The sequence below is a fragment of the Mirounga leonina genome, unplaced genomic scaffold, assembly GCF_011800145.1.
Source record: "Mirounga leonina isolate KUSES-001 unplaced genomic scaffold, KU_Mleo_1.0 Mir_170, whole genome shotgun sequence".
Lineage (NCBI taxonomy): Eukaryota > Metazoa > Chordata > Mammalia > Carnivora > Phocidae > Mirounga > Mirounga leonina.
Window position 1 is genome coordinate 26,295,590 of NW_023270433.1, and position 13,920 is coordinate 26,309,509.

Below are 13,920 nucleotides of genomic sequence, written 5' to 3' on the forward strand. Positions count from 1 at the left end.
AAATAATAGAAAGGGAAACTTGGGAGAAACAAACTTGATCACAGTTTTTCTGAGCATCAATCCCTACTTAAATGCAATTGGATTCAAGTTGTTTTTGAGTACTTCTGTCCATGTTTTATGGTTTTCCTGTCTTCTTCCTCACTCTCAGGCTCTCAACAGTTAATTCTTGCTGCTATGATTATGCCTGTCATTAACAGCTGCCCCACTCCACTAGAAGGGGACTCTGTTAACGACAAGGAAACTAAAGAAAAAACTAAAAATTTAGTAGCACCATGTATATAATAGTCACTAGATTCTGAGAAACTATCATGAAAAAAGAAAATGAATTCCTGCCCATAAACTCTATGACACTAATTTTGATGATTCAAGACATTTTTTACTTTTTGTTTTTTTTGGCTATGTTCCAGATATTTGAGGTTATCCCATAAAAGTCCTCTGAACAGGTGATGGATAACTATATTCTAAAGTACTTAAAGTATGATACATTTTCCTCATAATTCCTATATATAGCAAGTCCTACCAAGTGCAAAGATGAACCTACTTACAATCTACCTCTAAATTCAAGGATTAATTAGTTCACGGATTTGTAGCAAAAGAACTTTTGTTTTGGTTCATTTCATTAAAAGGCACCAATTTTTAAAATTCATTTTCAGAATGCAGGGATGTAAGCCACCAAATGTTACCTTCTCAAGGAAGATTTTTCTACCTTCAAGTTCACAGAAAAATCATGAAATGAAAGTATTAGATGAACTCAAATGGATTATAAAGCCACCTTTCTAAGACTAATGAAATTCACTACATAGTCCACAAAGACCAAGAAATTAATATCAAACTCAAATATCTTATCTTGCTAAGACTACTACACAATATATATTTTCCTAATTATATAGCTCAAGCTGCCACTTCTCTCACACCATTTTTTAATATATTCTACATCAAATAGAGATTTGATTTGATAATTTGGTAATCATTTAAAAATGACTCTAGTTAAAATAAAAATTAGAATCTAGAATTCAGAATCTCTTAAATACCAGGATTTAGCTTAAAACATTACCAGTCTTATTATTCTACTGTTTATACTTCATACCAAACATACCCTTCAAAAAGAACCTACATTTTCATATTTTAATAAAACATTCAAACAATTACACTAAACAGTGGGACATTTAATAATAAATTTAATAGCAAACTTCACTAGGTTACAGTGCTCATATGCATCAAGTGATGTTTTCCCAATCAGCTCAAAGAAGGAAAGGAATATAAAACTAGATTTTTAAGAATGTTAATAGCAATATTAATCTTCTTTCCTTAGTCATGAAACATTTATAACAAAGGTATGACTCAGCTAAAATACACAAGTACCCTTAAAATAAATGACCAATAATTGGGATGTAACTGAAAAGGAAAATAACTTGATTCATCTGAATAAAGCATTAAAGAGAAATTAAATAATTTGTTCATGACCCTAAAGACACATACATCCAAGTGTCCACTTTGTAATAAATGAATAGATAGCATTTTACTTAAGAAATACAAAGACTTTTTTTATTAGAAATGACTTAATAAATCCAAAACTGAAAGGGAAAACATCGTTTTTTAAAATAAGGTTCTCCTATTTAAGTGGTTAGTTTAGGTTTTTTGGCTGGTTTTTTTATACCTTTGAAAATTCTTCAGGTTCCTTTATATCTAGTGACCGTGTTGCAAATTCTAGTAGTTCTTCCGAGTTCTCCAAGGCATTATTACATTGACTGAGCTGACTCTAAAAAACAATAACAAATCTTTAAAATAAAATTTCCTATTTCCATGAGAACCTTAAATATATACTGTTATAATGAACTTACAATTTTAATAGCAAAAACTTAAAAAATATTTTAGGGAGCTATTAAAATAACATATTCACTAGTCATATATGTAACAAATTTTAACTGTCCTTTATATTGTACTTAACATCTTTCCATAATTTGTCCAAAATAGCTTAACTGCATACAGATACAGATACAGTCATCATTTAAAAACACAACATAAAATAAAGCAATTATAAATAGTTCAGGTCAAATTTACTTACAGATTTTTCTCAGTCAGGGCTGTCAGAAATCCATCAACAATTTATTTTTTTTAACTATCAACAATTTAAATTAAAATATCAAAATAATCCATCTGCAGAAAACATCCTCTATAAATGAAGACTAGGTTTCTTGATGATATTTAACAACTTAAACTAAAGTTTATGAATCAAGTTACAGGTACATACAGTTGAGCACAATTTTAGTACTCCATTCATCATATTACTCAAGTAATACATACTACCATAAATGCTAATTTATAGTTTCCAAAACTGGATAACATAGGAATCACAAATGCAAGTGCCAAGATTTCAAAAAGAATAAAGAGGAACAAAAGATGGTAACTGTTACAGTGATGTGCCCTGTTAGAGTGATGTATTAATTTCATGTACCAGTCGTCTTTCTTATTCAGTTCTCTGTCACTCTATCATCTGTGGTCTAAAACTAAGCCCAGTCGTGCAAAAATATTGTTAGTGATACCTTTAAACAAAGAAACAGATCTATTTCTAAGTTTTTTAATGTACCCAAGGTTCTTCTTCAGAATGTTAGTATCTATTTACTACTATCTATTCCATATTCAAATCTACTTAGGTATCCCTTAAGATCAGCACTAAGGATAAACTATGGCTCATTTTATTGGTTTCTGAATGTGTTATATCTCTGGAAAAGGAGAATAATTTTGCCATATTTTGGGTTAAGATAGGTTTTCATGTATTATTCTAAGAACCTAACCACAATTTCCTAAAAATACTACTATTCCTAGTGTTCCTCTTATGAGTTCCAAAGAATAATTAACAAACCACCATTTGAAATATCCCATTTGTATAAGCTCTATGAAAAGTTTAAGCAAAATCACTGAGAACAAACTGGTAGCTACAAATGGTCTACACAGGATCACTAGGGGAGACTAAGTTAATGTAGTATATTAAAGTAAAAAATAACAAAAAAAATAAGCAATGTATCTCAAGAAACTATTAAAGTGAAAGAATCCAATCTGAGGTCAAAGTTTAAGATAAAATATCTTATTCTAAGAAAATGCTATGGGCGCACCTGGTGGCTCAGCTGGTTAAGCGTCTGCCTTTGGCTCAGGTCATGATCTCAGGATCCTGAGATCGAACCCCATATGGGGCTCCCTTGCTCAGCGGGGAGTCTGCTTCTCCCTCTCCCTCTGCCCCTCCCCCTGCGGGTACGCTCTCTCTCTCTCTCAAATAAAATCTTAAAAAAAAAAAAAAAAAGAAAGAAAATACTATGAATTTGCTTTCAAGTCAAGAGGAAAAGTTTAAAAAAAGGGTACAAAGGAATATAATTTAAAGACAGTAACTTGTCAGTTATTTAGAGTGATAAAATTTTAATGAAAACAACATGCTATCAAGTTTATGAACCCAAAAGAACAGAGATGTTCTACTGTCTCCAACTAAAGAAAGAAATGGCATTGGTAGCCAAGTTGTGATTCTTTTTAATAATTGGTTTTTAAACTATCCCAAAAAAGCTTTATGGTTTGAATTACCATTAGGCTGATACCATCCTAGCTATTCCTTTGAATCATAACACAACAATGAAGTTATGTTCACTAAGCTTGTATTTCAACAACTCAGTCTTACTTTGCAGCCTACTGTCATCTCAGTATCTCTTCATCTCCCCTAGATCACTATTCCTATGAAAAAAAAAATTGCCAAAATTTTGTGGCATTGAGAGGCAAGTATTAAGAGTTATAAAGGATAATTGGATGTACAATAAAAAAAAAGAAAAAAACAATGGAATCACTGGAAAACACGAAGATCTCAAGTGATGATACAGGAAGTGAAAATGGTCCTTACATCTTTGCAGTCACCATTTCCAAACAGTATCATCTCACACCCATTAAGATGGCTACTACCAAAAAATTTAAAAATATGGATGAATGGGTGATGGTGGTCAAGAGGTACAAATTTCCAGTTATAAAATAAGTCCTAGGGATGTAATATACAGCATGGTGAAAAGAATTAATAATATACTGTATATATTTTTTAAAGTAAGCTCTAGGCCCATTGTGGGGCTTGAGCTCAAGACCCCAAGTTCAAGAATCGAATGCTCTACCAACTGAGCCAGCCAGGTGCCCCTACTGTACTGTATATTTAAACATTGCTAAGAAAGTAGAACTTAACTTATCAAACTTCACACCCAAGATACAAATGATGGTCAAGAAATGGGCAGAAGACATGAACAGACGTTTCTACAAAGAAGACATACAAATGGCCGACAGACATATGAAAAAATGCTCAACACCACTCAGCATCAGGGAAATGCAAATCAAAACCACAATGAGATACCACCTCACACCACTCAGAATGGCTAAAACTAACAACTCAGCAAACAACAGATGTTGGCAAAGATGTGAAGAAAGGGGAACCCTCTTACGCTGCTGGTGGGAATGCAAACTGGTGCAGCCACTCTGGAAAACAGTATGGAGGTTCCTCAAAAAGTTAAAAATAGAAGTACCCTATGACCCAGCAATTGCACTACTAGGTATTTACCCAAAGGGTACAAACACAGTAATTCGAAGGGGCCCGTGCACCCCAATGTTTATAGCATCAATGTCCACAACAGCCAAACTATGGAAAGAGCTCAAATGTCCATTGACAGATGAGTGGATAAAGAAGATGTGGAATATTACTCAGCCATCAAAAACAATGAAACCCTGCCATTTGCAATGATGTGGACGGAACTAGAGGGTATTATGCTGAGCGAAATAAGTCAGTCAGAGAAAGACAAATACCATATGATTTCACTCATATGTGGAATTTAAGAAACAAAACAGATGAACATAGGGGAAAGGAAGGAAAAATAAAATAAGATGAAAATTGAGAGGGAGGCAAACCATAAGGGACTCTTAACTATAGGAAACAAACTGAGAGTTGCTGAAGGGGAGGTGAGTGGGGGAAAGATAATCAGGTGATGGGCATTAAGGAGGGCACCTGATGTAACGAGCACTGGGTGTTATCTGCAACTGATGAATCACTAAATTCTACCTCTGAAACTGATGAAAAAAATATATGACATACATTTAAAGCAATGATTTGTGAAAGTCTCAGAAAAAAAGAGTAGATCTTAAAAGTTCTCATCACAAGAAAAAAACGTATAACTGTGTGGTGATGGATGTCAACTAGACTTACTCTGGTGGTCATTTTGCACTACGTATAAAAACTAAAACACTACATTGTACATCTAAAACTAACATAATGTCATAGGTCACATCTCAGTTTATTTTTTTTAAAGATTTTATTTATTTGAGAGAGAATGAAAGCGAGAGAGATCACAGGAGGGAGAGGGAGAAGCAGACTCACCGCTGAGCAGAGAGACTGACGCGGAGCTCAATCCCAGGACCCTGAGACCATGACCTGAGCCGTAATACTGAATAATTTCACTTATATGAGGTATTTGGAATTATCAAAATCATGGAAACACATTAGTGTTTGCCAGGTGTGGGGTAAGGGGCAAACAGGAAGTTGTTGTTCAATGGGTATAGAGTTTCAGTTTTAAAAGATAAAAAGTGCTAGAGATCTGTTACACAACAATGTCAACAGAGTTAACACTACTGAACTGTACATTTAAAAATGGTTATAAGGGTAAATCTTGGGTTTTTATCACAATTAAGAAAAAAACAAGATATCTATAACCAAAACAAAGTTAATAATCATTTTTCTAGAAGATAAAAGTAGTTATTCACAGAAATTCACTGATTTTTGCTGTCAATAAATCAAGTATTAGACTAAAATTATTCATATTTAAATATGTTAAGTGATCTCACCTGTAACTCTTGTGACTTACGAGCTTGTTCCTGCTTGATACTATTAATCATACTTTCTTTCACCTCATCCAAAATAGAATATAAACTATCAAATTCTTCATCTAACTCCGAAAGTATGTTAGAAGAATTTTCCTGTTTAATAAACAAAACAATGATTTTACTGAAGCTGTCAAACACTGGAAAACTAAAAGATACGCTTAGCAAAGGAGAAAACAGATTCACAGTATAAACTACCTCAGGCTAAAATCATATAAACAACAAAATTCTAGTATGTGACATAGGCTTTAAAAATAAGTAAACCCTAGAAGCTGGCTGCTAATGCTGACAGCACTCTCGCAGTTATGCTGTGAGTTAAGCAGCTTTTTATGGACTAGCCCATATTCTTTTCACCTTTTAGAACACTGTTTCCACAAGACAACGTGAAAGGTTGTTTTAAGGATGCCAACTTGTCCAGACCTTCAGGTTCCAAGGCAGACCCTAAGCCAGTGGTTCGTGACCCTTGTCGTGCATCAGAATCATCGATGGTGCATTCTAATAAAAATATTCGAGATTTTGATTCCATAACTAAAGAATAGTGTGCACATACAGGGACGGGGCTAATTTTGTGAACTCTTAAAATCTTTCAGGTTGTCTAAACCAGTGCATTTACATAAGATATACAGAACTTAAAAGACCAAGCAATTCCTTACTGGATGTAAGAGATTTATCAAACACTGAATTTTAGTGCTCGAAAGAACTCAGAAGTCATCTACTTACTAGAATTTGTAGTCAAACTCCTAAATTTTAGGAGTTAAAATACAGAAAGGTGACTTGCCCAAAGCCACACAACTAGTTACCGGAGGTAGAATCAATAAAGCATTTCAAGCCTGCTGACTTCCCAGAGTTCCTCACTGCCTCAATTAAGCAAGATGCTGGTATTTCAACAATAACTTAAAATATGTGTGAAATCTCTAGATGAGCAATATCCCACACTTGCAGCAATTATGACACAGAAGAAATTATGTTAGGCATTTTTCAAATTTTTTTAAAATATTTTTTAAAGATTTTATTTATTTGTTTATTTGACAGAGAGAGACACAGCGAGAGAGGGAACACGAGCAGGGGGTAGTGGGAGAGGGAGAAGCAGGCTTCCTACTGAGCAGAAAGCCCGATGTGGGGCTCGATCCCAGGACCCTGGGATCACGACCTGAGCCAAAGGCAGACACTTAATGACTGAGCCACCCAGGTGCCCCAGACATTTTTCAATTTAGATGAATCATTCAATTCAGAGAATTGGCACTGGTTAAGAGAACTAATACGTAGAATCTACTGTAATAACATAAACCAATCTTTTGCTTATAATTTTTCTTTAAACATTTTATTTATTTATTTGACCGAGAGAGATACAGCGAGAGAGGGAACACAAGCAGGGGACTGGGAGAGGGAGAAGCAGACTCTCCAGAAGAGTAGGGAGCCCAATGCGGGGCTCGATCCCAAGACCCTGGGATCATGACCTGAGCCAAAGGCAGAAGCTTAACAACTGAGCCACCCAGGTGCCCCTTTTGCTTATTAATTTTTATAAAAGCCAGACATCACCTCACTGGAGTCTTACCAAAAGTGGTGTTAATTATTTTACTAATTGACTTACAGTGATAAAGAACAAGCTGTGGCAAAAGAAATGTGCAGTCTGGTAGGCAAAGGACCTAAGTCAAATCTCGCATTAACCACTTAGTGACAGTGTGACCTCGGACAAACCACTTAAATTCCTGGACCTCAGTTTACTCATCAGTAAAAAGAGAATGGACTACTCAAACCAATGGGCACATCCTTACAGTCTCTTGCCTACTACCTCTTATGCTCCCATCTCCAGGGACAAGAATGTAGCTAAATTCCCCCTCTATTTTTTTTCTGGATTCTAAGGTAGAATACTAATAATTTACTAACCAGAAAAATAGTTTGGGCTAGTTCACAGTCTCTTTTTCCAGATGTCAAATGTGATGATTCTCTTATATATAGATCAAGAGCCTTAGGACAACGAGCTTTGCTTATTTAAAGACAGTAGATTCATAGATTCACCAAATTTTCCAGTAAAATAGTTTGGGAAAGACAGTTAAAGTGGTGAAGATCTTAATCAACTAACTTCAATTACAACAAATTCAGAAGTAAAGGAAATACAAGGACCATAAGGTTTAACAGGCCAAGACCCAGGCAATAACCTAGGTTCAAACAAAAACCATAGAAAAGGATTTACTGTCAACAAGTGTCCTATAAATCTTGTTTACTTCACCAAAAAATGACCATTAAATTCACTAAGGCATATTCATCAACATTTGATTATATACAGTATGGATTATCTCCCCAAACCTGGGACCATTTCCTTAAGTATTCCTCTTTCTCATTAGGCACTTTTTTACTTTTATTTTTTACTTTCTTCCAGTTCTATAAGTAGACCTCTTACCATCCACATTTTCCTTCCACTATTTATTGTAAAAGAAATGGTTAACTTCCCAGTACTCCAAAAAAATATAATTTGTTCTTAATTGGAATTACAAAAGACAAATCTACAATGGAAAGGGTCAAAAGTGAGCACTATAATATTCCCTACCAACTACTATTGCAGTCTTCTTCTTTCCTTACTATTTGACCTTTCCACTGACAGTACAGAAATAGTAAGGAAAACATTTTTATTTATCTACCATTTAAAAACCTTACTCTTGAGGCGGGCGCCTGGATGGCTGAGTTGGTTAAGTGTCTGCCTTCAGCTCAGATCATGATCCCAGGGTCCTGGGATCGAGCCCCACATCAGACTCCCTTCTCAGCCAGAAGTCTGCTTCTCCCTCTCCCTCTGTCCTTCCCCTCCACTTGTGCGTGCACGCTCTCTCTCTCTCAAATAAATAAAATCTTTAAAAAAAAAAAAAGCACATGCATTTAAATAAATAAAAGAAAAACCTTACTCTCACCTCCTTTAATTTATAATCTAGAGTTAATGTAGTATATTTATACTTCTGATTTGGCCCAACAATCATTCACTGTGACATATTACACAAACATTTTTAAAAAGATTAATACCTGAACTCCTTTTAGTGTTTGATTTAGTGTATCAATAAAGTTCTGAATTTCATCATTTTTATTTGCCAGGGTTGAAATGATCCTTTGTAGAGCTTCCTAGGATTAAAACAAGAAAAACACTTAGCATTATGATATTTTAATAAGAGAGTTATAAACCGTAACAATTCTCTAAACAAACCATGTAAGAGGAGAAATGTAAAGTTTCTCATTGTTAAATTTCCAAAGGCCTATAATTACAAAAGATGGGATATGTATTTGTGCTGCTTTACAACCTCTTATTTCTAGGGTACATTTTAATCACCACCATACCGTTCATACTGAAGATGATCAATATTATTTAATACTAATAGTATTATTTTAGGTCACAGGGCCAGGGCCAAGGAATAAAACCAAATCCTTAAATGTTGCAAAAACAAATGGAACTTTCTAATATGATATTAGGCTACAAGGAAGAAAAACAAAGAGGCAGTAAAAGTTGACATTTTATTTATTTATAAAAATAAAAAACACTTTAGAAATATGAAAGTAGATAAATTTGTAGCTAAAATTATAATATTCATTGCAATATTTACAGATGCTGTAAACCCATAAATAAGTTAAGTAATTTTTGTAGCAAATACCTCAGACTTTTTGATAGTGCTTCCTATTTAAATAAAACACTTGGTTATTTAATCTTCCCACACTCTCTAGCTCAGTGCTGTATAATAAAATTTTCTGCTATGATGGATATATCCTATATAGGCTGTCCAAAATGGTAGTCAATAGCTATATGAAGCTAACGAGCTCTTGAAATGTAGACAGAACTGAGGAACTCAGTTTATTGTTTTTAACTTTAATTATTTTCACTTTTTATAGCCACATGTGACAAGTACTGTCATATTGGACAGCACAGGTCTAGTTGTTCAGTAACTCTTCATGGGTAGTAATAGCAAAATCCATACAAGGTACTTGTATTCTCAGTAAAAATCAAATGCAAGTACTTGTACTTTATAATTTTCCCAGAAGCACAAGTCTTGTTTCTGTAAGCACTTACAAATGTAAATAATTTAATAATAAATGTTTAATAAACATTATTAAATCACTTTGTGATAAAGGTTCTCCTCAAAATATAATCAGACATTGATAAAGAGCTATATATAAAGAGCTCAGGAAATAAACTGATAAAGGGATAATATTTTAATAAATGTTCATAAGGCCTTATAGTAGTAAAAAATTAAAAATAATCACAACAGTTCTCATTTCTCACAAGAATCCCTGGAGATAAGCAGGTATTATCATCATCCCTAAGGCTGCCTAGGGCTCTCTGCTGTATTCACTTCCCTATACTATTTCTTCCCATCCTCACCACTGGTGGTATTTTAGTATAATAATACAATGAAATTATGCTATGAAAGAAGATTAACACCAAGAGTTAGCTGTTTATCCTGTTGGTGTTCCTCCCAGAAACAGGTGCACCAAGATTTGAATACAAAGACAAGCAGCAGAGGGGCAGAATGAAGCTGGGACTTGGGGCAGGAGTGGGCATAGTTGTAGGGGCAAGAATGGTAGTACAGAGATGTAGAAAAGGAGGGCAGTGGACTTAGTCTTCCAGTTATTCATCCAAGGTTGGTTCTATATCTATTTAAAAACACAAAAGAAGAGTAAAAATGGTTCTGCACAATCACTGGACTGTGTAGAGTAACCTTCAATTAAGACTGGGCTCTCTCAGTTGAGCGTTTGGCTCTAGATTTCAGCTCAGGTCATGATCTTGGGGTCATGAAATTGAGCCCCAAGTTGGGCTCAGCAGGAGTCGCCTTGGGATTCTCTCTCCCCCTCTCCCTCTGCCCCCTGACTCTTGCTCTCATTTCCTGCTCTCTCTCTCTAAAATAAATAAAGAAATCTTTATAAAGAAAAAAAGAGACTAGGCTCTTTTTGGTAAATGGACTATAGCTGCCTCCCTTTTTATCGCTCCTAATGGCAGGGGTCCACATCCATATGGTACAGATGGGAAAATGGTAGTAAATGCTAGGAAGTTAAAAATTATGCTCTGTCTCCAAAATCCATGCAGTTTACCTCTTTAGAATACTGTCTCTAAGTCTAACCAATTTGCCCATCATAAGAAATATCCATACAATAAATTATAGATTCTTTTAAAATTTTGGTTTGCTAAGACTCTTCATGACATAAAACTGTTAGAATTTCCATAATAGAGAATCATTGCTTGAGGTTAAGCTCTGTCCAGTGCTAAGCATACTCGTGAACTTCAAAGTAAAAATGAAAAGTCTTCTAGGAGAAATTTTATCCCATGAAAAGGAGGAGTTAGGCCCAATGAATTCAACTCAGTAACTAAATTTCAATCACCAGGATATATGTGAGTTCAACAAACACTGAAGGAAATTTCACAAAAAAACTATGAAGCATTGGTATATAAAAAAGGCAGAACTAGTTCAGAGCCAAAACAAAACAAACAAACAAACCCAAAAAACCTCTCTAGTACAAAATAGCTTTCCACTTTTATTTTTTGTCTAAATTTAGTAACAAACTCTGTATTTCGGGAATTCTGCAGCAAAAATTCTTTGGAGATAGCTAAAGCCTATTTGTCTCAGCTAGGTAACCTCTAAGCTCCAAACATTTTAATGAGAAGCCTCCTACCATTTTAAAGCTCCCTGCTATTTACTGGGTATAGTCAAAAACATCTAAATGCTTTAATTTTTATTAAAGTTTTCAAGCTAAATCCTTTATACTCTTAAGAGTTACCTACTTACTGGGGCGCCCGGGTGCCTTAATTGGTTAAGGGTCTGCCTTCAGCTCAGGTCATGATCCCAGGGGCCTGGGTTCGAGTCCCGAGTCAGGTTCCCTGCTCTGCAGGGAGTCTGCTTCTCCCTCTACCCCTCCCCCACTTGTTTTCTTTCTCTCTCTCTCTCTCTCTCTCCCTCCCTCTCAAATAAATAAATCTTAAAAAAAAAAAAAAGTTACCCACCTACTGAAAGTTATTAGACTCTGTTCTCACAGTAATGTTAGAGGGAAGAATACAGCCTTTACCAATTGCAACATTCAACAGAAATACAGTGAGGGCCAAATAGTAGCCACATCAAAAAAGTAAAACTTAAGTGAAGTTAATTTTAATATTTTACTTAACCCAACTGATCCAAAATATTATTTCAACATGTAATCAAAATTTAACAATTACCAAATTCCTTCTTTCCTTCCTTTTTGGTACTAGGTCTTCAAAATTTGATGTGTATTTTACACTTACAGCACATCTCAATTCAAATGAGTCACATTTCCAGTGCTCAATAACCAAATGGGGCTCAAAGCTACCATACTGGACATAGCTTTAGAGGCCTAAACCATCCAAATAGTCCATATGTTTCTAAGACTGGGACAGGGAGGGCAAAGAGCCTATATAGATCTGCTTAATTTGCAGTTAATAATAAACAAAAGCTTTCTGAATTTTTTCTTGGAATACCAGAATTTCTATATATGTTTACCATATGCCAGATTCCTGAATTATAATAGCTGTATGTGAATATAAGCTAAAATGTTACAACCAAATTCCTTTACCAGAATTTCACTAATTTCTCAGTTTTTATTTATGTAAATATTACCTTTAGAAATGGAAAAGTAATATAATATTACCACCTCTCAAAAACAAACACACACACAAACAAACAAACAAACCAAGGCATAAGCAGCTCTCCTTTCAGGATCCCTCTAATACCATAACAAGAGAAAGCTACTCTTCTCTCCTGTAAAACTTACACTGCTCATTGGTTTTGGTTGGAAAAAACTTAAAAGTCCATGTCAAGGTTGGTATCTGACAAAAACAAAGCTGCACCTGAAGACAGCTGACATATAAGTTATACAAACTTAATCATCAGGATCCTCCGTGTATGGTACTGCCCCATACCTCCAAGATATAATACCCTGAGATTACAGTTAATCTTATGGTTAAAGACTATTAAAAAAAAAAATCTAATGGTAAAGACTATTCCCCTTTCATTCATTCAAAATTCTGCTACCACCAGAAAATGAAAAATGACCTTTCTCAATTTGTATTGGCCCATGAAGTGTTACTGGCAATATTTCTGGAAAGAAACCCTATGATCTGTGTGTTAAAGCTTTTGGGGTAATGGTATTCTATATGAATTACCTAAGGCTTTAAAAATACCATGCTCCCCCAGAAAGTGGTGGGGAAGGAAAGGTCTTTAAAGGCTGATATACTATTTCAGGGAAACATCATCTCATTCTTTGAAGGGAAAACGCTTTATGGCTCACATTTTGCACTTCACTGGGAGTTCTAGTACAGAATGAGGGTCTACCACAGAACACCTAAATAAAGGGCCCACATCCTGAGAAAAACAGCTTACCTTACTGCCAAAGTAACAAAGACTGAAGTCTGAGATTCTCAGGGTGGGGGTGTTACTCCAATCTCTAGGTAAGGAGAGCTTTGGAGCCTTTGCTGTAATATACACCACTGAGATGCTCTACTAATGGACAAGCCAGCTGTAGAGGGCTTTGGAGCCTCAGCATTTAAGGTCACCTGTATTTTAACAGCTACCAAATGTATTAGAAAACATGACTGCAGTGGGGCACCTGGGTGGCTCAGTCAGTTAAGCGTCTGCCTCCGGCTCAGGTAGTGATCTCGCTCAGCAGGGAGTCTGCTTCTCCCTCTCCCTCTGCCCTCCCTGCCCCATGCTCCCTCTCTCACGTGCTCTCTCAGATAAATAAAATTTTTTTAAAAAATAAAAGAAAACATGGCTGCAGAAGAAACGATCATCCAGATGACTAAGAGTCAGAACCCAAAGCAACCAATGTGACCTTGGTAGCTAATACAGATGAAGTGCTGCCTCTACCCTAAGCTTTTCTAAGAAAAAAGGAAGGTATCCTGAAAGTTCTGCAAGGATAGACTGCTGAAGGGCTCCAGAAGCTCTGAAGCCACTTGCCCTTTAATCTGGTGAGAATGATCAATTGCAAAAGACTGTAATTAAGAACTCATATTTACTATTCTCCTATAGTGGAAGTTCATCAGGAAGGGATGAG

At 35.3% G+C, this 13,920-nt stretch overlaps 1 protein-coding gene across 5 annotated transcripts in view; it reads right to left on the reverse strand.

The window, feature by feature from the left end:
* Window positions 1–13,920, reverse strand: part of FSD1L (fibronectin type III and SPRY domain containing 1 like) — a 65,111-nt gene that overhangs the window by 39,810 nt on the left and 11,381 nt on the right. For 3 of the 5 annotated variants that reach the window (XM_035016161.1, XM_035016160.1, XM_035016159.1), the window contains exons 2-4: window positions 8,899–8,994; window positions 5,851–5,982; window positions 1,658–1,759 (exon numbers count right to left, since the gene is read on the reverse strand). In XM_035016161.1, the coding sequence (XP_034872052.1) occupies window positions 1,658–1,759; window positions 5,851–5,982; window positions 8,899–8,994 (330 nt within the window). Of the gene's footprint in view, window positions 1–1,657; window positions 1,760–5,850; window positions 5,983–6,240; window positions 6,382–8,898; window positions 8,995–13,920 lie in introns of those variants that run through there. The other 2 variants (XM_035016163.1, XM_035016162.1) reach the window with 2 other exon arrangements.